Source organism: Oreochromis aureus, linkage group 15 (assembly GCF_013358895.1).
Source record: "Oreochromis aureus strain Israel breed Guangdong linkage group 15, ZZ_aureus, whole genome shotgun sequence".
Taxonomy (NCBI): domain Eukaryota; kingdom Metazoa; phylum Chordata; class Actinopteri; order Cichliformes; family Cichlidae; genus Oreochromis; species Oreochromis aureus.
The window spans coordinates 37892386-37917458 of NC_052956.1; the positions used below are offsets into that span (position 1 = coordinate 37892386).

The 25073-nt window shown below is 40.2% G+C and overlaps 1 protein-coding gene across 3 annotated transcripts in view; it reads right to left on the reverse strand.

Annotated features, from left to right (window-relative positions):
• The window catches only part of negr1 (neuronal growth regulator 1), a 165761-nt gene that overhangs the window by 97428 nt on the left and 43260 nt on the right, over positions 1-25073 (reverse strand). For all 3 annotated transcript variants that reach the window (XM_031756233.2, XM_031756232.2, XM_039599138.1), the window contains exon 2: positions 16203-16441. In XM_031756233.2, the coding sequence (XP_031612093.1) occupies positions 16203-16441 (239 nt within the window). The remainder of the gene's footprint in view (positions 1-16202; positions 16442-25073) is intronic.

Consider the following 25073-nt stretch of genomic DNA (forward strand, 5'->3'; position numbering starts at 1 on the left):
CATGTCGAAGGTGTGTTATTAGACAGAACGACCTCTGTTATCAGGAGGTTAAAGTTGAGACTTTATCAGCATTTAATGCCACCTGTGTGTATTTTTTTCTAATAACACACGAGTCATTAATTTGGGAGCTAGTGAGATGATCGAGGCGATAAAAGACAAAAGAATACAATTGTGAAAATAACATCAAACATGCTGAGAACACACTTTGCCCTGAGCAGCAATATGAGGAAACTATAGACACCATTTCTATTCAACTTGTAATTAACCATAACTTTATGATAATATTCCTGTCATGACCTAATGGTGCAAAAATAACATGCTTCCGCAAATGTCACAACCGATACATATGATGAGTAATTGCCAGTGAGGTTAACGATGCACAAAGCGTGATTATGGAGAGCTTGTTACCAATTTCATGCACTTCTGGGGAATTCGTGAATTAAGGGAAATCAATTGATGAAAATGAACTTTTCGAAATACCTTGTGAGAGGCAATTAATCTTCAATGGGAGAGCTGCACTGGCCATGTAATTCAAAGATAAGCTATCTAATTTATTCATGCTAATCAGCGTCTTTAAAGCCACAGCATCTTGCTTATAAACAAAATTCCTCTACGTGTGAGACACTTGAATCTCAAGGATGATCGCTGGTTTTTCAATTAGCTGCACGGCAGCAAAGTGTCTCTGATTGGTGTGGCTACTCACAGGCCCCTTAAATAGTTTACTGTCACAAATAAACAGAGAGGCTGTCAGAGGGCACGCAGCTTTCAGACTGCAAAATGTGAGCCAGGGAATAAATGACCACTGCTATGGGTGCATCTCAACTGTATGAACTAATAATGTGATGGGACACAAATCTTGGTCTCCATCTGTCACTGATCCTAAAGGTCAAAGTTCAACCTTTAGACCCTGGGTTTTGATTAATGGGGAGAAAGCAGTTTGCAGCTAGCACACACACAGAGTCATAACAAAGAGCTGAGCTCAGTGGGTGTTTGGATCTGGTCTTTATTGGCCCATTGCTCATCAGTAGGTCTTTGTGTTTCATTATTTATGAAAAAAAATTTGGATTATTAGTTAAAAGTAGTTATTTAATAAAAAACAAGAATGCTGTACTCATAAAAATTATTATGTAATTACGTTTTCTATCAAATTGATGCATTCCCATAAACTTCATTCACATGAAGCCACCACCTTGAATACAGTGTCCGAGATGGCCATTCTTCACAATCGCCTGGCTAGAGACCAAACATATAGGCCTAATGAGTTACTTTTAATTTACAGATCAAGAAACAGCTCTTTCAGCTGTATATGACCATTTAACATTTGTAGTTGTTTATTTCATCATCTTCCTCATTATAACGTTCACCTCCTCCTTTCTCTTTTCCACCTCATCCTCTTCCTCCTCACCTCAAGCCTTATCACCTGAACTGAAGTCAGGGCTCTAACACACGAAAACATTCATAAACATGCTTATTTATTCTTGACATTGTTACACTTAGTTACTGTCAGCAGATCAGACGTGCGCCCCTCCTGTCCCAGTGCAGCTGACAGCGAGCTAGCTAAAAAACAACAACAGCTGGTTATAAACTAACATTATGCCAGCTAACGTTAGGCTCCAGTGTCCTAAAAGTCCTAATTGCCTCTGATAAACAGTTTTATTAAATTTCACATTGCAAAAATGACAGAATGACATTGCAAGAATGACAGGTCCTAATGTCGGCTAACGGGGGTAAAAAGAGCAATGCTTACCGACAGAAATAGCTCACCTCCGTCTCACTGTCATCAGACAGAAGTGAGCTTTGCTGACTCGTATCAAGACTCCTTTTACAAACTTTCAGGCCTCCTCTAGAGTAAACACATGGGCACCAGCTGAGATAAAATACAGACTGATAGTCTAATCTCACTAAGGATGAATGGTGGCCAGAGTTGCTTGTCCTACAACAGCCACCGTAGCTAGGATTGTGAAGAAAACAGAATTCAGTTGACTGCAATCTGCAATATACTGACATCTAGTGGTGAGATTGTACACACTGTAGCTTTAAGATGCAAAATACCAACCCTGTTAAAATAGTGCCAAGCAGCTGTAGTTTTCATCTATAGCCCGTACATCTCAGGGAGTAGATAAATAAAATGATCGCTGATACCGAACGCTGTCTTGTGTGTGCGATTTTAGAGATGCTGTTTTTCAACTACCCAGTTTCTGAGTGAATCTAAATTTAAGATGCCTTTCTGTGCTTTTCATCATACTTGTCAGAGTGCCCTTGAGAGTTCTGATGAGCGTCTTTGAACACATTAACATAATCTCGACTGGGCTTCTGGAAGACCCTTAACCATCAAAGCAACATGCGCTGCCCCGTCTTTGTTTGTCCATTTGTAGTGCAATTACTGTGAAATATTGCTACGTATTCCTGTGACTGGGCCATGTGGAGGAAAAGAAATCTACATTTTCATGAAGTGCGATGAACTGTCCGGGAAAGTTGGAATCGCGTCGAAACGCACTCATGCATTGTTTGTCAAACTCACTTCCTCCTCTTCTGTCTCCCTCAGTCATGATTTATTTCTCTCATTGGTGAGTCATATAAGTCCGTGATAAATAGCATCGGCTGCCAAAACAATTCAAGGTTCAAGTGCATAAGAGGATTAGTGATTACTCTCAGAGTTTGTGTGTGTGTTGTGGGGGTACATCCATGTAGTATGCACATCTGTGCACAACCACAAACACTGAAAGTGTCTGCATACAGCACGTGTATTATCTGTGTGTGCTCCATTCATTTTCTGATGGTGCCCCTGTATCAACTGCTTTTCTTCACAGTCGTCCCCATGGGTTGGTAAAGGGAGATTTGGATTAAAAAACACGTAGGTAATACAGGGCAATGCCTGCCCAGTGAGAGCTTTGGAAAGGCCAAAGTCATGAATATTCAATAAATTGCTCATTATTAAAAACTATCAGCTACTTTGCCGAATACAGATGTCAGTTCCTGCTATTTGTTTACGCTGTTAGTCTCGAAAGATAAAGATGTTAATACAGAACACCCGGACTCTGATCATTTTAAATAAGCATCCCGCCTCTGACTGGCCTGTTTTTGTGTCTGTGATAATACATCGTGTGTCAGACCACTACAGATGACCGCTGCAGTATCCAGAACATGTAGGTTGAATGTCACGGTTAGACTACTAGTGCATAGCTATTGTAATTCAAGCATCTATAAATCTAGTGCGTAGATTTTCATTGCACTACAGTAGTGAACTGATGATTATTTTTATCATCTTAAGATTATTTTACTTATTTAAGTTTAATATTTATTTTGGGGATAGACTACCAAGCTCCACGGCTACTTATTGTCTGTTAGTGAGGAGGCTACATTACCATACACAGCTCTTTGAACATTTGTTTCTATTTTTTTCTGTACATTGGTGTAGCAAATTTCTTCTGTTAGATATGTGTATATGTGTTTATGCGAGCTGCTGAGGAATTATCTATCTATCTATCTATCTATCTATCTATCTGTCTGTCTGTCTGTCTGTCTGTCTTTCTGTCTGTCTGTCTGTCTGTCTGTCTGTCTAAAACGTGTGCATAGAAAATGGATTTTCTAAAACATTCTTATCCTTGAGTGGATTTTGACCTAAACCATATGTTTTCCTGACCAAATAACTTTGGTCCTACACCTGACTAAACAGAGTGAAATGAAAGTATTAAGCAACACTCTCCTGGAGTCCTAAACAGAATTCCGACTTCAGTCTCCTGGTGGAAAACGAGGGGTGGTCTCTTAAAAGTGGAACAATCCTACATGTCGATTATGTGATTCTTTGAGACGGTAAGGAAAAAAAGGACTGATGCAGTCGTTTAGTTGGAGGGCTCGTTGAACCTAACAAAGACGGAGGGTCTCTGCGACCAGACTTCTACGACAGCTAGTAGTCAAGGAAGCCAACAGAGAGGAAATCTCTCCCTGCTCTTTAATTGCACTTTGGGCAGATGATAAATCTCGCGGACGAGACAGGCGGGCGGCACCCCACTGCTGGTGGTCAGTTTACATTCAGGGTGATGTATGCAACAGTGCTGTAAGGCCAGAGAGCGCAGCCTGTGATATTTATCTGCCCAATTAGGGCCAGTATATCTCTGAGATGTCTGCCAGTGTTTCCCCCCCAGCAGATCAGTTCACAGCCATCCCATCGTTGATGAAGGTTATGCTGTATGATAAACACAGCCTAGAGGACAAGCACGCTTGGATCCACACACAAGTGAGAGAATTCTTATTTCTGTTGTGATTTACACCTCTGAGAACCAAATGTTTAACACCACAAAAGCCATGGGCTGACACCTCTAAGCCTGACTGACTGTTCACACAGTCAGTCAGGCTTAGGGAGAACGATGCCAGAGTAGCACGCATGTTCACGATTCAAAAGTTCGAATCAGTCTGGATGTGGCAGGAAAAACTGGGCAAGGACTGGGATATATATGCAGCTGTTGGCATCACGAATCATGAAAATGAAATAGACATTTTCATTTGAAAAGCAATCAGGGTTTATATCAAAAAAACAAGTGAAACTCAAAATCATTTTCATGATCAATTTAGAATCGTGTCCTCGACTACGTATGAATTTTAAACAAACCTAAATGTTCTGAAAAAGAGTCATCACAAAACATTAAAGTCCAAATCCCTCTGTCCTACTGAAGGTCAGTCAGGTAGAAAACCAACAAAAGTCATATTTGGAACCACGTTAAAATTGTTTCTAGTAAGTTTTATGGATTACTTAGTGTTTCCACGATTGTGGTTGTTTCCTGCAGGCATCTCTGTTTCTGGTCTGCAGTTACTGGTTCTACTGTTTTGTGTCGATTGTCATCTCTCCGTGCCTCCCCGTCATCACCACAGTTGGTCACAGCAGAAAAATGTGTCCATGATTTATCGTTATTTGGTTTGTCTGTTTTCTAAACTACTGACAGACTAAACACTGATCAGCACTTAATACGAACTACTTGCAGGTGGGGTTGAGTTTAATTATTTAGGACATCACAACAGTAAATGGATTACTCTACTCTAGACGTCTCATTCTCCCATTCAAACAAGACCGTTTTCCTACATCTAACTGCTTTTTATTTGACCATTAATCCCTCCTTCCTGCACTGAAAAAAACAACCAGACTAATCTGAGGTTTGTAAGCGGGAATAAGAATGTGTGACAGACAAAATTAAAAAAAGAAAAGAAAAACAGCACGAGAAGACAACAACGAGTGACTAATTTTGACAACTCAACAAACTCAAAGGTTCTCAGAAGTCTTAAATCATGATTTTATTGCACCTAACGAGACAAAGACAAGATGAACAACATCACCCACGTCAAACGAGATGACGATGTGGAAACATAATGGGGAATTCAGTCTGCTAATTCTTCTAGCGTGGTATGCCTATATTGTTCCAACACAAATGCTGTGACAATGTAAAACATGTCGAACTCACCATGACAACAGCCAGACATGAAGGAAGTTTAAAAAAAAAGAAAAGCTAATTAAAGAAAAAAGGCACTGAGAGTTAACAGCGAGGCTTTTTACTTGAATAAGACACAATTAACAGTTAAAAGAGAGGAAACTGGAATTAAAGCCTAATTAGGTCTTGGTTCAAATAAAGGCCGAGTTCCCGCTTTACCTGAAGTAAATAAAGCTTTGATTTAAGAAGCTACAGCTACCCATGATTCATTAAATCACTTTTCAAATTTATTTCTATTATATTCTAATTAAATTATACATCTATGCATATTGACTAGTGTAATGTTTTGCTCACATGCTCTACTTTTTTTTAAACAATTTTGGCCTTCCCAACATTAACGGTATAAGCCGAGTGTTATCTAAGCTGGAGTGTCTGTGCACTTTCACGACTCGAGGTAATTTATTGAATATTTACGGCTATCGGCAACAATGAGTGACAGCAGAGATTTATTTTTCCTGCCCATTAATCTAATGTTATCCACGAGTACAGGCATGCAGAGAACACATGAAAAAAAAAAAAAACAGAGGATAATTGAAGTGGGACACCATCCAAGAAAATTCACGGGGAGTAAATCGACATTCTGTGGTTTTCGGTGGAAGCAAACCCATTACTATAATCTGGAGAATAAAGCTATACAGCGCATACATTTCAAAGTACAAAAAGTATAAAAATAAACATCACTCCATCTTTTATTGTGAATAAAATAACACCAGCATGCACAAATCAATTACATTTTTACATAACAGATCACGCGGAATGTTATTTTAAGGTATTTACTTACATAAAAGCTGACAATGTGGAGGCAAATTTCATGTTAAGCTGTTTTACCTGTGAATACCGTTCAAGGCTCCAAATAAAAGTTTTCTCCACTCAAGCTGCCTCTATTCTCTATTCTCTAGAGAAGACAGACGTGAGAGCTGAGAGGCTGACCTTTAACCTCACCCATTTTAATTAACAATGCCTAATATCAGCCATTTTCGTAATGAGGATTCACTTTAGGCTCACGCAGATGCACAACCAACTACACACACGCACACACGTGCATGCAGTTGTGCAAATATATATCGCTGCATGCATGCAAACACCTCATGATGAGAGAAATTTACAAGAGCTTAGATAAAGATTCACAAACACAGACACCCACACAGAGACACACACACACAAATGGCAATGATTGGTGGCTAACTAAATGTCAGGGGCCATAATGGCAAATCTGTTCCTTTAGACGCACTCATATTCTCTCTACACTTTCCCCTGCAATATAAATGGCAGCCACGTTGTTTCAGTGCATTATTATTCCACTGAGGCCCTTGATACTCAGTTATTCCAGCTGATGCTGATTCACTATTCCCTTTTCATAGAACATCTTTTCACAGGCATTAGAAGCTATTGCAGTAATGTTGTCAAAGTGTCTGTTTCCCACTTTGATAGCAACTCAATTCCCATCATGCAACAAGAGCAGTCTTTCAGTCTTTCAAATCTTTCATCTAAAACTAGACAAATGAGGGCTCAATAATCTCTGTGTAATTCATATTTTTTTTAAATTAAAATCTAATTTTATTTTAATAAAATTTCTAGTTGTAACAGTAATTCTAGCTCAGCTAAAATGGAACTTTGGCTAATGTAACTAAAACCATCGCGTGTAACACACTGCACCTATAAAATGCTCGGCACTGGTCTCCACATTGCTTTATATACACTGTTATAGCTTAGTAGTGAAGAGTGTGTCGTTTCCACAACAATGCTTTCCTCCCGAGGTCCCCACAGCCGTTGACAGGAATGACTTTCACAAAGACTGGAGGTCCTTAAATATGCACGTAAACCAGTCAAAAAGTTCCTCGAACTCGGATAATCACCAAAGGTTTTCCTTCATCATGTGGTTGAGCTTAGCGCAGCTGTACAGTAGGCTTTGTTTCTATTGGTCGTGCGAAGGAGTGTCACAGAACGCAGCGGTCAAAGTTCAACTGACCGCGCTTCACTCTATAGCCTACCTGTGTATGTCATGGTCCCAGGTCTGTTTTTCCAGCTTCCAGAGTTCTTGGACTCTCTACTTCAGTGGTTTCGGTATTATGAGATTCCTGGTTTGCTTAGTTTTTACGTTGTTTCTAATACAACCAAGTCTTGTCCTTGGTTCCCTTAGTGTTCCTCTGCCTCCCTAGTTTTATCTCCATGTCAGGGTTGTCTCCGTGTCTTGCCTCCGTGGTTGTCTGGGTTCCCCGTTTAGTTCTGTCAAGTTAGTATGTCTAGGTTCTGGCCCCTGTGTTAATTACTTCCTCTTTTCCTCCTGGGTCCTTGTCCCATTATAGCATGTTCAGCTTCACTTTCTCTGTCTCCTTAGACAGATTCTGTTCAGCCATGTTTCCCACCTGTTGCCAGTTCCCTTGACATCTTGTCTCTATATTGCCACCTTTGTCCTTTATCATGATCTCCCTCATGGTTCCCATGCTTTGTCCCGTTTCCCCTTTGTGAAGTAAATTCAGAGTCCCTGGCATTCCTAGTGTATTAGTATTCCTAGTATACTTGTATTCGTGTACCTACAGTTATCTTATGAGCTTCATAGTAAAGCTCTTTTGAGTTCACTGTACTCAAATGGCCTCCACAGTTGCCAGATCTCAGTGCGGCAGAGCATCTCTAGAATGTGGCAGTGCAGGAGATTTGCATCATGGATTTGCAGGCAGTGAGTGAAGCTATCATCTCAAAATGGACTAAAATCTCTGAGGAATGTTTCTGACACCTTGTTGAATCTATGCAATGAAGAACTAAAGCATTTCTGAAGGCAAAAGGAGGATCCAACCCGATATTAGCAATGTTTACCGAATAAATTTACCGGTGAGTTTATCTTCCTCTATGATTTAATACATGCAACTGTTTGGCAAGAAAGTCTTAGTCACTGGAAAACTACTTGGATTTCATGACTGTCAGATAACGATGATGATACAATCAAATTCTGGGAAGATTGCAGGTTGAGCCCAATGCACACAGAGAGAAAGATAATGCATATTACTCATTTAAAAATAAAAAAGCTGCATTTCTGTCCTTATCGGCTGAAATGACTGCGCTATAGGAAAATTACTCCTCCGATTGTTCATTCCTTCTAAAGCTTGTAGACTATTAGAGTAAATGTCTAATCTAATAGCAGCATTCAGTTTAATCTTTGGGTAAGCTGCATCGACTATTGACAAAATGTCCTGCCGTGTTTCAGTTTCACTGAAATATGGAGAAGTTAACTTTAAACTTTTTAAGCTACTTGACATCGAGTTTAAAAGGAAAATTGTTTAACCAATATGTTCACTGGGAGCAATCTGTTTTAAATTGAATCAAGAGCAAAGTAGAGCTAGGCTGCAATTACGTGTAAATTTTATAATATCGATGTCACTAATACTCAAGTGGAGTTTGTGGCAGTCAATGAAGGAGAAATGGCAACGCAAAGGCATTCGTTGTGTGGATTTTCTCACAGAGCTGCTTTAGCGATGGTTGACAGGACTGTATTTTCGGGCTCAGGTCACGAGAAAATGAAAACTTTTTTTTTTAAAGCACCCAACAATTAATGAGACTGACAGAATCATAGCACATTACGAATAAACTGCGATTTGCTTGGTCCTTTTATGCCATGTAATTACACACTGCTTCTGTGCTGACATTAAAGAGAGGAGCTGCAACCGGAGGTTTAACCCTCCATTTCTCTTCTCGCTGTGAAACACTCTTTCCAGGCTGACTCACTCCATGGGCGTGGGCGACTTTTCACTGTGGATCCGCTTTGATCCATATTAATGTCCAAAGCATTTTCATCACATACAGGATTACTGCTCACATTTTTTGAAAAACGTTAACCCCTACGAAGCAATACACCACGCCGGGGCAACGTGTAAAAATCCCACATGAAATCCTATATCTTTAGACATACTGCATTATGTGAACAAGATTTCTCTTAACAAATTCATGGTGATGAAACCTTGAAATGCATTTCCAATGCCTGTGTGAGCAGCTACTGATGGTGAAAGGAAGTATGCTTCTTTCCCCTTACTCGCTGTGACAAGATATTCTTAGATGAGAGGTGCTGTGCATATTTAATGCATTATCACATCTACAATCTTAATTAACCGAGAGCAAGGAATAGAATGGCGGCTGAGGAGGAGGCCGGTCATGTGATGTACAGAAGGGGCGGGCTGGGCCTGATACCAATCTTTCAGTATCCTGCATCAGATGCTGTTCGGGAGGGATTGCTGCGAAGTTAGTGTAAGCGGGATGGAGAGAGGAGAATATGCAGACGAGGAAGAACAGCTGGGTTCACATGAACTAGTTACTTCATGGTCAGAGCATTTCGCATTTACTCAATAATCAGTGCACAGCCACAAGGCAGAGCCCATTTGGTTTAATCTTGTTAAGTCGAGTATTTGAAGAATGGTCTAACTGCTCGGCACCTGTGCCAAAAGTACCTGGAGGAAAACAGGGACCCTTTAGTAATTTAGCAGACCCCCTGTGGCCTTATGATCACTGCTTTTGGCTGAGATTACGTGAGGGAGAGAGGGAGAGCGGGCACTGGCACCTTCAGAGGACTGTTGTTGTGAACCGGCGCTATTTCAATTTTAAAAACAAAAAGAATTTGTAGATCTGGAGTTGAGCTGAGTTTAATCTTTGCATCACTCTGTGGAATATGAATATGCTTCTCTGCATCCGACAGACCCGCAGTCCTCTCATCTTCCTATTTTTATTTTGGCACACTGAGCTTATTCCATGTGCAATGACAACAAAGAGAAAATATGGTGCCGAGACAGTGCCCTCGACGCTGTGTGTCTCTGTGCTGTAATGCCAGTGCAATAGTTCATTCTGAACATTTTTTCCACCCACCTCTCAGGGGCGCTGTTTGCAAAAAAGCAATGGGGGGTGGGGTGGGAGGGGCACAGATGCAAATGTCTAATTTGCTGAGGTGACATAAGGTCTCTGAGGGGGATAAATGTCACACTGAGATTAAATGATTCTTAGAGAAGACAGCAAAGTCATATCCCACCTCTAGCCTCTAATAGAGCAGCATGTGATTCATGCATTAAGAAGTGTGACGATAACTAGAGATTCCTGGTGCCGTAAGTTCAGGTAAGGAGAAATCCCGAGGGATGCGACTCCAGAGAAGAGAGGGAAAAAAATTCTCGTCTTTACCTCCGTCTTCATCCGCTCGTATAAAACTGACATTCTTTTTCATTGCCATAAATAATGTAAAGGTTTTTGCTGAGAGAGAGAAGACTAAAAAGGAAACACATGGAGATTCATTTTTTTTAAAAAGAAGAAAAAAAGTGGAACAATTCCAAAAACAGCTTTACATATTTATCAAAGTTACAAACTTTCAGTGGGTTCTCAATTTGCCAAGTCATCATTGTTAAGGGACTGGTGAATTTTAAGGATTTATGAAGCGAAGCATTGAACATTATTTCCATCTCCATCACAAGCTGTCCCTTAAAAATGTCCAACTTTTGTCAAATGTTCTTCGCTTGTATTTTAGCATTGGTCTTTTCTGCCCCACAGCCTGGTAAAATATTCAAATATCTCCATTTTCAATCTGTAAATGACATGACTGGATGCAAGAAAGCCACTCCCTGCACTGCAGACAAAGATATTCATTTCAGATAAGCATAATTGCTCGGTGGATCAACTAGTCAAAGACCCAACCATGCACCTGAAATGAGTTGAGACCATTGCATATTTTCATGCAGTAATCCCTTCTTGCTCCAATTTTCCATGTTACTCTTCCATGGTGCACCATCTAGCAAAGTAAGAACGCCCCAAAAAAATCCAACGCCATGAAATCCTTTTAAGTCAACTGTAACATTTGTGTTGCGGTATTAATAAATGTTGCATGCTTGGACTGAAAAGCTCAGATTAAAGTGTCTGTTTTTTTTTCTTAGCAAGTCTTCCCTTTCATTTCAGCAGATGAAAAAAACAGCATGCTCCCAGAAGCCTCTGCAACATGACAGAGCGGCTCCTCTGCTACATCTCATCTGTAAAGAAATCCCTCTGTTCTCGATGAGTGGGCTTAAGCATGTGTACACAAGTACCACACAGTGACAGGTAATGTTTCCCAGTGCACAGAGTTTTGACAAAGAAAATGAACTGAAGTACAATATGGTGTGAAATCGCAGAGATGCCAGAAGACCACACATATGCTTTGGGACAGAATGGCTGGCAATGTAATGAACCAAATTTTTTAACTAGCTCTAGCGACCTGTCAAAGACGTGCCTATCGGCATTCATCAGCTGGAGGTAGCGATCTGTATTTCAGCATACTTCCTGCCTGCAGCTCCCTCTCAGATACACAGTGCTGTCTCTCCATTTGCCTGATGACTCAACGACACCAGATTTAGATACATAACACAATCAAAACGCCATCAAGCTTTACTGAAAGCTGATAACAGCATAAGTACATTTAGGGATCTCCAGGTTTTACGCTTTTTCACACGATTATATCGTCTACTCATCATCCATCAAGGAAACAGTGACCACATCCTGTCATATAGCTGTCAGATATTTTTGTTTTCTGGCATCACTACCCAGTCTTTCTCCTATATTACAGGTTTAACGAAGCTGCAGGCTTTCTGTTAAACAGCTTCTGTTTTGCCTCGTTATTGTTTATGTGGGATAAAATACAGTTCTCAGAGTATAACGCACTGACATCACTGACTTCGACGGCCAACATGTTACATTTGCGAACAACAGTTGCTATTTGTAGGTCAAACTTTTGCCAAATCTTAGCCGTTATGTCACATCCATCAGGAATTCTAGCCATTCCAAAACTTATTATGCAGCTGACAGCTGGCACATTAGCTTTGGTTTGATTGTGGCCATATGGCCAGTGGTGAGGAGCTGCCATGACCCACAACACCCCTGGTAAGATTCCCATTACAAACTGTTCTTCGGAAAACCAACGCCTACAAAAACATGACGGTCCTGCAGCTCACATTACTGCCTGCCAAGCAACTGATTATAATTTATCACATACATATTCAGAAACATGGTGTACCTGTAAAATGTGGCCCGAGCACAGGGAAAGCAACTCTGTGTGCGTTCTGTCCATGTGAATATCAGCAAATAAAACCAGTCTTCACTCTGTTCCCTCCACTCTAGTCACTCCTAGAATTGCTTATAACGGCAGCTGAAAGGGGCAATTTCAACAATGTGAACACAATAGGTTAGTGTAAAAAAAAGTATGAGATTTTCTTATTATAACCTCCAGACAAAGGTGCTTTCATTATAACCTTATGACCAGCAATTAGCCCTAACTTCTAGGGATGTGTTGACCTTTTCTCTCCTGGTACCTAACCCCAAGCAGTCTCACTAATACCAGTGCCCATTTGCACCCCCCCATTAAAAATTTGCATTACACATCTTACTGCATGGATCTCATTGAAATTCCAGTTCCTAAAAGTTCAACATAAGAAGTACAATCATTCTGTATTACTGAGCTTACAGATATAATACAATTTCAAGTTTCTGTGGGCCTTTTCAAAATGACTTTTCCTAAAAAGAGTTCATAAAATGTACTTTTTAGAAAAAGTTTGCTGCGTCAACCTTTAATAAAGGCAACTGAATGCCAATGGCCCCTTTTATTTTACTACCTACACAGGAAAGGACATACAGAACAGTGTTTAGTGCCCCATCTTACTGATATGTGATCTACTTTATAAAATCAGTATTCAAGGCCAGTTTGAGGAATGTCTTTAAAGTGAACAGAGAGATTTCTAGAAGTAAATTCATCATTCGCTGAGAGGAAGCGAATGCCTGTGTGTTTGTGTTGGTGTGTGCATGCGTCTGGGGGTGTATGCTTTTACTTGAGGAAACACTAACAAGGCTCAAGACTGCTGATGGACACATTGGCAGAGGCGGGATTTGCCCCTGTGACCTTTCAGCTATAGCACAGTGGCTATAACTGCAGAGGCGCTGCGGTGCTCTGAGGAGTTGACAAGTGCTGATAGAACACTGCATTTATATTAAAGGTTTAAGCCTATCTGCATTAACAAACAATAAGTGAGGCTACGGACGCTCAATTTCTTGATGAGAGATTAAAAAGAAATTAGATAAGGTGCATTTGCACTAAAGACTTCTCATGACTCTGAGGGTACCAGCTCACCGGGGAGCTGCCCTGAGAACTACAGACTTTCAGGGGGCTTGTTTTTCTTTTCGCACTGCCAATTATAGTGACCTGTTTTTGCTTGCTGTTGTCATCTTTGTGAATGGTGGCACGTCCCACTCTGTGATGTTGTTTTAGCTTGCCGTGCACTCTTTGATTTTAATTACCTGAGGCACACGCCGCAGCTGTAGTGGCTGGTGTGGAGACCCGCGTGTACGAGTAGGTCAGATTTACCGCCTTTTAATTGATAGATCAGTGAAGCTCAAAGATTCCCAGATTATAGACAGGAAGATGCTACAACGGCTTGAAAAGATGAGACTTTCTGGAGAAAACGTTTCAACTTCTTCCGTTTTACATCAGCACTGATTCAGCACACCTAACATCCATCATTCAGGAGAAGACTGCAGGGAGTCAAGCGCCAGCATGAACAGTTATGGGGCTGTGATGTGGTCACAGTTGACGCAGGTAACAACAAACGCTGATGTGACATCATAGTTGTCAGGAGGCATAGGAAGGTGATGACAGCAGAATCGTAAAGGCCGAGTTTCAACCAGAAAAGTTTTTCAGCCAAGTTTCGGTAACCGGCCCGAGAAGGAGGCTACACACTGAATTTAATCTGTAGCTCTATCCACTATCTATCCACCTGCTGTAACTTTATTATGCTAACGTGTGCGCGGCACAGACGGATCAGCAGAGCTGTGTCGGTGCAGCTCCACAAAGTCAGTGCGATCTTTCACTTTCTTCTAATCCTGTCTCCGTTTGAGATTTACTGATGCCAAATATATCACGCTGACAGAAAAAAACTTCATATGTTTCACGTGTTCTTATATGTAATAATAAAACCTGGACTTCACTGTTGATTTCAGTTTTTGCCTCCAACTTTCACTCAGATAGCTGATGTTTACCTGCACTTTTGTCATTCGCTGGTTTGCCAGAAAGTTACAATCCACTAAAAGAAAAGTCTACCAAGACTGTTTTCTATGAATCTTTGTCCTTTGTGGACTGACACGAAAATGGATGGGGATGGGGTGGAGTGCGTCCTCCAAAAAAGGACCTATAAAAAAGTACCAGGAGTATAGCATTTAAATTCTGTGACCCTTTAAAACCGACAGGATTGTTAGGATTGTTAACCGAAGGCCATTTTTCAACGGCAGTACAGTGAATGCACTCTCATCGGCAGCCAACCACATAAACAAGCACAATTGTTCAAACACCACTTTGTACCTTCGAAGCCAACCTTAGTTACCGCTCTACGCCCACACAGTTTAATATTTGCACACAACAGGCAGCAGATTAAGAAATTTTGGGAAACAGACTGTTTTAAAAGCGCGCTGCTTTCATGTTGTGCTGCTTGTTTAACAGGGACGGACACCTGAGAAGGTAAACAGTGATTTGTTTTGACTATTCTTCTTATCCCCAGCGAAAAGTGCTACCTCACAGGATAGCAGTTTACAGAAGCACCGTCCATGCTGTTTGCGAATTGATGTGACTCCTTTTCTTTTCCAAACCCTAGTGCTCTTGTACCAGTTTAACGTGGATAAAGGCGAAACAAATATTTTCAATTACGGCTCACAACAAACAAATCAAACTGCAGGTAGGATCACATGCCTGAAAAGAATTTTCATAAGCTCTCTCCATATGTCATAACAGAGACGCCAGCTGGAGAGCTATTTCCACTTGCACATTTCACATATCACTGCTCAAACTTCTGCAGAGAGTGCTCCCGACCCTCACCTCTTCTATTAATACTGTGCTGCTTGTGCGGAGGTGTGCAACATTATGTTTTCATAAATTAATCCTTACCTTGGCTAGGCTTAAAGCAGAATGAGAATAATTTGTTGTGCACTTTCAGTTAATCTGATACCTGCCGAGGGGTGTGTGAGTGTGAATGTAGGCCAGGAGACAATGTTGTGAAATAAATATTAGGATTTTTTTAATGAAATCTTCACATCAGCCTAGAAAAGAAACATAACATGGGTGGGCCCATTAAAATCCCTAAAAAAATGTACGCTGCCCAAGATAAAGCCCAATGCAGACAACCTCTAAAAAGCTCAGTGCCAGCACTTTTGTGTCGAAAACTAAAATTCACAACATTATCGTCTGCTAAGCAATGCATAGTGCATATATAGCATATCAGCAAGTGCAGGATGTAGTTAAAAGTTATCAGAATTGGATCTCTTTTTGTTTTGCCTGCTGCGACAAAATCCAGAGAGGCCTGATTAAAGCTACACTGCCTCCAGTCATTTAAACCAACCGGCTTTTTGCTGCATGGCCTGCGGGCATACAATGTACCTTAAAATGTCGGTTTCCCGTCACCGAAGCAATTTCTCAAGCCTTTGCCTTTGTGAGCAAGACATAAGGTGTTAGATCACAAAAAGGCACAGGACGGAAGCTGCAGCTTGCTTTTTGTGATGCTTGAAATGCTTGAAAACTCTGCACCTATGATTTAAACAACCAAGATTAAGCTGCAGATATGCGCAGACAACTGAAACACGTGCATGCTTGGAAATGGAACAATGTAAGTTATGATAAACACCAACATACACATACTGATGAACATATGCTACACACAGAAAAAGTAAAGAACACGCATGACCTGCACGCACCTTTTACAATAAGGTTGAGGAGCTTTGGCCGTGGGTTACGCTCACTCTGAATCGAGCACGTGTATAGGCCGTCGTCGGTTACATCCACTTTCTGTATCTGAAGGCTGTACTCATGTTTGTCTCCAACACTGGACACTATGGACACACGTGGATCCACAGACCACTTGTCATTCCCTGCGAATATGATGCTTGAGCGGTTCAGCCAGGCTCCTTTAGAGATCCCATCCAACAGGTAGCACCTGGATCAACGAAAAAAGACACATTTAGATTTACTTGGAAAAACACATCCGACTCAAAGAATTTTTAAGTCATCATCTTTGCAGAAGAATGTCTTTGATTTATTAGCAATGTCTAGAAAATGTTACTTTTCTTGACAAATATTACTGTCTTCCTATTTAGAAGACACCTCCTGCTGTTTATTTTTTTTAACTCCGAAAACAGGTGAAATCTTTAATGTGCCAAAAAGCGAGTCTCACAAAATACAGAAATCTCATCAACTTGACAAAGTGATTTAACATGTAAGAAGTTCAAGGTTGCTTTGAGATTTGATTTGTTTTGAGACTAAATTATCCCAAAGCCATCAGAATAACAAAGGCTGCGCTGTTGTTGACACTCTAAACAAGTTCAAAGTGAAATTCTTTGTCACCTTTTTCAGTGGCATTTTAACAGGTAAGGGTTAATAGGCATCTTTATACTTAAGCAGTTGACTGACTGAAGATGCATCTGTCTTAATTTAAGGCAAACTGATGAGTTTTATGACAAAAAGACACAAACTACAGCAGTCAGAAAAGAAACACTTGGAACTGTACTCCAAACAGAGTCCGAGCAGACTGTGAGTGCCTGTTGCCCTCATTAAGTATTAATAACACACGCCCATGTGTGAAGAGCAGCACTGTTTACAGTCTAGAGATTCAAACCTTCAACCTTTGCATCACCAGGTAAGGTTGCTTACTGACTGCAATGGGGAGACATGGTTGGCAACACACCTTGCCAGAAATTTAGACAATGACATTGCATGTGCCAAACTGAGATATGTTTGTGTCTTTGAAGGCAGAAAGCTTAAAGTATTCAAAATGGAAAACAGGGATGGGCAAAATTATTGGATGATATTTCAAGGAAATTAGATATTTCTGGTATTTCTGACAATATAGAAAAGAAAATAGTGAACAATACTTTATCGGTGATTGCAACTTGCAGGAAGCGGCATCTTTTACAGCAAGCAAAGTAAAGGGCATTTCCTTCCTTCTTTTCCAATCAGTTACTGTTAATGAAAACTTCTTATTTTGAAGTGTGAATCTGCTGCTACAGGGTGCCAGCAAGGGCAGCCTTGTGGTGGTATATTAAAGTGTGTCTTAAAGTGTCATATTTAGATATCATTGTCATAGCAACGCCATGTGTTTGCAGAACAGCGAGACAAGCCCCGGCATGTCTGCCAGCAAGAGCCAGTACTACGTCTCAGATGATGATTTAGTAGCTAAAAGGAAGTTACTTGAACAATGTCCGATAAAGAACGGTGATTTGCAAAATATGCAAGAAAACTGCTCCTGCAGTCGATTCTGTTCCACCACTTGAGACAAACACACAACATTGTGCACAATCAGGCAACAAAGAGAGACTAGCAACTGCTGATGTGCGACCCAAATGTAAACAATGACCTCAACCAAGCATCGCTGGAGCACTTGATAGCAGCACTCCAGGAAGAGAAAATGGTGAATGGAAATCACTGGCATGGTTACAAAGTGGAAAAGCAGGGCTTTAAGCAGCTGGTTCAAAAGTTTGACCCAAGATAAAACAGTTTAGGTAAAATATATTTTTCAATATTATTATGTGATAATGTCCTGAAGCTCCTGAAGAGTTCAAAGATTAAGTTAGTTTAGTTATTCTTAAATGATAATGTTCAGTAATATTTAGGCTACTTTGGTGCACACATTTGATTTAGGCTGTCACTGGATTTATTACTGTGTCACTGATATTGCATATCACGCTGTTGGTGGTGTTACTTTATTTCAACAGATTCACAAAATTATAGTAATTATTGTATTAATATTGTAGGAGCCCAGGTAGTGTTATTCCTGGAAAAACTGTGATATTGCATGTTGGGTTGAGCTTTTTAACCAGTTGCTTAACTTGCTGCTTTTGCACCATATAACCACATCAGTAATTGCTGTTCACCATCTGATCTTCCTGTCATACGGAGCTCATCTAGCAAGTGCTCCAGCCATGCTCATTTAAGTCATTTGTTTACTTCTGGCAAATCACCAGGTGCTAGTATCGCTTCCTTTGTAGCCTGGTTGTACTCGACAGTCTGTACACCAGCCTTCAAAAAGCACAATGCCTTGTTGGAGGTAAAAGTAAAAGGAGGTTAAAGTAGCTCTCTTTTTAATATATATATATATATGTGTGTGTGTGTGTGTGTGTGTATATGTGTATATACATATATACATATATATACCCAAGTTTCATAGTGTTAGATTTTATTATATAGTAGTGTCTGTGTTTGCAGCACTAACTGAAAACTGCATCGACAAACCATGGCCAGTCATTTTAGGCAGTTTTCAGTGGATCACTTTGAAATACTGGAGGGAGCAGTGGAACAAGAAAGAGCTCCCACAGTGTGCATTTGATGTAGAGTGCAGGTACACCACCACCACCTTCTTAGATAGGTAACCAACTTCCACTCTCGTTGAGCCCTGCTGTTTATAGACTCATGCTATGTGCAGCATAAAATCACATCACGGTCCCCAGTTATTGCCTGATTTTTTTTTTTCCAATTACAACACCGTAGTTTGTGTTCCTGCCTCCTGTATTGTGTCATCTGCAGTTTTAAGCCTCATGTACAGCTACCAGAAGGAACTAGAAGGAACTACAGGCACAGCCGAATCAACAAGGACTGAAATCTTTTAAACACTGAAGACGAGGCAACTGGAACACAACAAAAATATATTAGTATTACTTTTTCTGTTCAATGTTGCAATTTTGATTATTTAACATGATTATTTATAACAGCTACACCGTCATCTCTGATCAAAACTGGTCACGGCACAACGGCACAGCATCGACCTTAAACAGACAGGTACTCAGGTTATTTCCATGTAGAACAGAGATCTAGCCACACGTCTCTTACAAAGTGAGAAATATCAACCGAATTATTATGAAAGAATTAAATGCATGTGTCTTCATTCCTTGTAACTAATTTGCTAAATGATTGCAAACAGAGAACCATTAACCCCTTATTCATGTACACAGATTATTATTACCAGAGAATGTTTTTTCACATGTAAACAACACTTTAAAGCTGTTAAGATTTATATCCATCTTAATTCTGTATCATTTTTTTCCATTGTGAAATGAACGTGTTGGGCTGTTACATCCACTGTAACGCCATAAGTCTTCTTATGTCAGGATCATAAACCCTGTGATGCAGCTGTTTTTGTCTGAAGTTGGTTACCTCAGCAGGATGAGAAATGAACCCCAGAGAAAGAGATCATGAATTTGAGTCAGGGGTTAAAGTGGGCAGGAACAATCCGGAACGGCGTTCTGGCACCTTCAATTAACGAGCATTTAAATCTGATAGGCAGGTTAATGTTTATGTCAATGAGTTCATTTTTTGTGTCCTGTAGTCTGGAGTTGCTCCAGTGACAGCAATAATAAGAAAATAATCATATCCCACAGCACACTTGCACCATTTAGCATCGCCCATTTTTTCCTCCCATGCATGTGAGCCATTCATGGTGTAAATGCAGTTGGTCGCAGTACTTCAGGATCTAGCTAGACGAGAAGTATAAACAGAATAAAGTTCTTTTAAGTTCCAGATAATATAAAATGCAAATAAATGTTCTTTATTTATTATATTTATTTATATAATTTATATAATTTATTATTTATTTATTATAATCCCTGACAGTGACACTGTCAGGGATTGAGAAAGATGTAAGAAACACAGGAAAGGGAATGGAGGTAAAGACTTCTCGGCACATGAAGTCTGATAAAGTGGAAATTTAAACCTTTCATGTAATGTCCTCATTCCTTTTAGAGCTTTTAAATCAGACACTTGAGCTATAAATTATGTGCTGATTAAATTGTGCTTTTCCATAGTTCAAGTATACTAATTTTGTGTTATTCAAAGGTTGCATGAAAATGCCAGGCAGTTTAGTGTAGGTTACACTACTTAGTCTGTAGTAATGTGGTGAAGTAACGTCTCCACCACAGGCTGTACTGGTACAGAGCAGCCTGTTCATGGTAAATGGTAGGTTAGATCAAGAGTAGACAATCAAATATATATAGTAAATCCTTATTATTTAGGGCAATGATCATGACACCCAATTCTACTTTTTATATGCCCGTTATAGTGTCTAGGGATTGGAAATCAGCCATGTAGCTCATGAATCATCTGCTTATATCTTGTTGAATTAAGTGAAAGTGCTAAACCTGTGAAAAGCAGTGAATACAGGGGTAGCAGCACAGGTCACAGCCTGTACACAAAGAAACATCTATATCACAAAACAAGCAAATATTTGACTTATTTCTAAGTAATTCTCTTCTTCATACTACACCGCTACACCCGACGTTGGGGTTCACCACCTGCAGAATCCCACTTCAACCCCTGCGTCTTTCACTCTTCCTAGAACATCTAAGCATGAACAAGCAATGTTCAGTAAGTAATAAATACAGTTGGGAATATTTTTCAACCATAACAAGACATTGACAAAAAAACCACCAGCTGATGTTTATTTAACACTGAAATTATATGTTGGATACAGTTTCTGAATTTAAAAAACATTTTAGGGACTTTTTAATCTTTTGGTTGGGGATTTCACCGTGGGGTGTTTGCAGTGTCACATTCCTCAGAGACCTGCTTGTATCTTGTTGGCAGCAATCATTTCTAAACAGATATAATTCCAGACAACTGTTCATAGTCCTTCCATGGGATGACTTTCAAGAACCTCAGGACTTCCTCTAGTTAGAGATTGTTCACTAAAGGCTCTCTTTCAGTCTTCTTGGCTATCTGAATTATTGTTTTTGTTTTTAATAACTGGACGTGAAAATTGTAACATTTAAAATAAGTATGATTACAACTTAATCATACAAGGTATAGTCCTCCACAGACAATGATGCAATCTTCAATTTACTCAACGTGCTTTATAAGAGCATACTCCGATGCCTGAGAGACCAGTACCAACACAGGTTATGTTTAGCTTCAGTAAAGGTTACAACATGGGGATAAGCACTCTCAGAAGGAGGGTTTTTATTGCTCACAAGTCCAGTGCTGACTGTAGTTAAGAAATCGCATCATATTCTGTAACGAATACTGTAATAATGAACAGGAAAAGAGGCAATCAAGTTTGGCTCTTTAGCAGTTGTCAACATGCCACGCAGACTGCCAGCACCAGTAGTAAACCCACCGAGGAAATCAGTTTGGCACTAACCGCAAAGCTCTTTACTCCCTATGCCAAAAAAGTGTCTGTCAAGAAAGCGGGTAGAGGACAATGGCTTCGTCCACGCTGGTTCTCCCCTTAGAGAAAGCATTGCTGCATTGTGACAAATAAGTGGCAAACAATGTGAGAGTGGGTAAAATTAAATAAGCACAAGAGAGAAGTGCAGATCCTGTGGAGAGCCCACACAGACCTGTCAGTTAGTTAGCCCATTGACCACCTGAGCCACGGTGTTCCTTACCCTCAGGCAAGATTTACTGAAGGAGCCTCAAGGCAGGTTTCACTGGGTTGCTGTTTTTTTTTTTCTTTTCAACAAAATAAGAATTCACTTGTGCACTAGATTTGAGAGATGTGCTGATTATTTAATGTGCTGTATTCACATAATGGCAGATTTGTGGGCTTCAAGTGGCAAATTCATTACTCGGATTGACCGTGGTCGATACTAAATCGCATTACGGTGACATAAAGCCAATTTTTAATGTATTTTCAGCTGAGAGAAGTGTTGGGAGGCTTGGTGCCTACATGTATGATCACAGCCCTCAGTGACTTATAATTTAACACACTTTGGCGGGACCAGTAAGAGTGCCAGTTTGAAGACTAAACATTAATGTTCAATGAACCTGTGTGCAGCCCACAGCCACTGATGTGGACTACTTGTCAACAACTTACAAGACTTTCATCATTATATTCTTAGCCATAGAAAACATGCTATTGCTTGCTATTGATTTTTTTGTTTTCTCACCTGAAATTGTCCTTTCAGAATCACTCACGCTGGCTTCATAGGTGGCTGTTAAAAAAGTCTCCTCTTCAAAAGAGATCAGAAGCTCTGGTCAGCTTTGTATAGATGCCAGTTACAATGCACTTTAACTGTGACAGGCTTTTAAGGCTTGAAAAATTATCAAAAGGTCTCAAACCACTGCTGCAGCACAAGCTTCTTCTCGCTGTACAAACCACTTATACTGCTATCCATTGGTACCATAAGACATGCATTTCTTTGTTGTGGTCATATAAACTGCTGATATGGCTGTTGTTCTGCTGTTTTTGAAGAAGGAAACTAACTTTTAACAACCAACTTTCAAGGATAGATTTCGGGGGGAAGTTTTCACTTTAACAAAGCCATGCAGCTAAAACTATGGCCTGAGGACACATATAACAGAGCCAGGATCTCTACAAGGACTTTTGATATTATTTCTTCTTCATCTTGATGACCCAGACCTCGATGTTCTTGCACTGTTTTTTCCAGTTTGCTTATCACCGTTGAGTGCCTTTGCACTCTTTCTGCAGAAATTATTATTGTTATCTCGCTGTCATCTTTCACCACGGAGCTAAAGCGATGCCCGTATTTGTTCATCTGCTCACAAAGCAGTGTGTCAAAACAGGCCATTTTACATTAGCACATTGTCTCGGGTGGGTGGGAGGGTGTTTAGTGTGGCTGCTTCCTTTGTTGCTGCTGACTGAAGTAGGAGCTACAAGCGAACTGATCACAGGTCTGGCATGAGACATCTCGGTGTGGCAGATTCAGGCTGCTGTTGGGCCAAGTCATTTTTGCTGCCTGTGATATCGAGCAATTTGATGGAGCGTAGACCTCGGGCAGATCAGTAGTGTAAAACCATTACATACAGATGACATATATATATATACAACATTGTGATAAATTGTGGTGGTAAATGCCCCTGACACATCAACAAACTCAAATCTGCAGTCCTGCTTCTTTTGAGTGGATAGACGCTTTAGCTGCTTGGAGAGGGGACAAAAGCATTTTTGCCTGCAATATATTACTTTTAATTCTGCTATTTTAAAGTAATCCCACATTATACAACGAAACCCACATGGAAATTTTCCATCAAAAGTAACAAGCTATTTCACGTACCAAAGACCTTGGATATTAAATGTAAATTATTGCAAGGCCATGCCATTGGGCGTGTCTTTGTTTTCTGCCACATTTCCCAAATTCATCTGCTAGTAGGCTCCACAGTGTAGTCGTTTACGCATTTGCCTAACAAGCAAAAAGAGCCCCAGTTTGATCCCGGGAGGAGACAAATCCCTTTGGGGTTGTGTCAGGGAGGACATCGGGCGTAAAAAATCTGCTAAATCAAATATGAGGCGCTACCTGCTGTGGCGACCCCTCGTGAATGAGAGAGAAGCCAAAAGTAGTTTTTTCTCCCCCCACCCCCCAGTTCATCTGCTCACCCAGGCATAGCAGCACAAAACTCACACCTAAGGTGAGCTTTGTTTTCATCAGGCTGCCTTTATTCTAGAAGCCTCCCCAGGTAGCAGACTGCCCATGGCTTATACAAAGCGCAGGTAATTATTTCACAGACACCAGAACTTCCGGTCTGATGCAGCTCTGACAACACAAATATATGCTAATTGATATTTCTATTTATCCCCGTTTCTGACGAATGAGTGCACAGGAACCTGGCCCATTACAAGATGTGTTTTTTTAAACATATATTGGATTTCAGAAAAGAATTCAATTCAAACCCCAGTGATTATGCATAATGTGGAGAAAGGAAAGTGATGAGCTGGTGTTTGAGCAGCACCTCACATGAATGGGGAATGATGACAAACCATTAATTACAGTATGGCAGCTGGAAAGATGCAGCTGATTTTAATCCATTTAGCCAAACTCATTCATGCTCTTTGATTAGATATCATAGTTAACACTGGGGCATCACTGTGACCCAGATTCTTATTTGCTTTATACAAATGTTTGCTAGATCTTCAACTGTAAATATTCTCCTTGGCGCCAACTCCACACATCTCGCCTCATAAACATATTTCACTGTTTCACAATTTTTTCCCTCCAGTTTGGCAAAGGAAATAAATGCATTTCTGGATGTGTTCCTTTGCAGATTTTTTTAGATGTAAAAGTTCAGTAAGACTAAAGACAAACGATGTTTGCATTTTAAGAAACGGAAACATTTTTATTTTACCTGAAATGAAGACAACAGCACAACATTTTGTGCAGATTTTACTCAGAAATTATTGTTATTATTATTATTTTTCCTTTATCCACCATTGAAATTGAACCTGAGGACCAGTTACAAAGGTTGGGTTTTGTTATTACTATTATTATTTAGTTGTTTAGCTGTTGATGACGACAGTGCAATGGTACTTAGTCTCATTAGTCTATGTAAAAAAGATCTCATTAAAAAGAAAACACTTCTAATCACAGCTTGTTCTGATCCGTAATCAGTCAGAACACTCAAATCAGTCGGGCCTGTACTATTTCTATTCTCCAACAGGTTTGCTGACACTCGTCACTACACTGCAACTTCACTACATCAGACGTTGTGGAGGGCAGTTTGAGGGCTCTCATGTCCACTGCCTATCTGGCTCCTTATCTTTACGACCTAGCTCACAACTTCCATCTACTTCGGAGTGCAGCAACTAGTCTTTTTACCGCTTTGGATGGCTTCATGACATCACCCTCAAT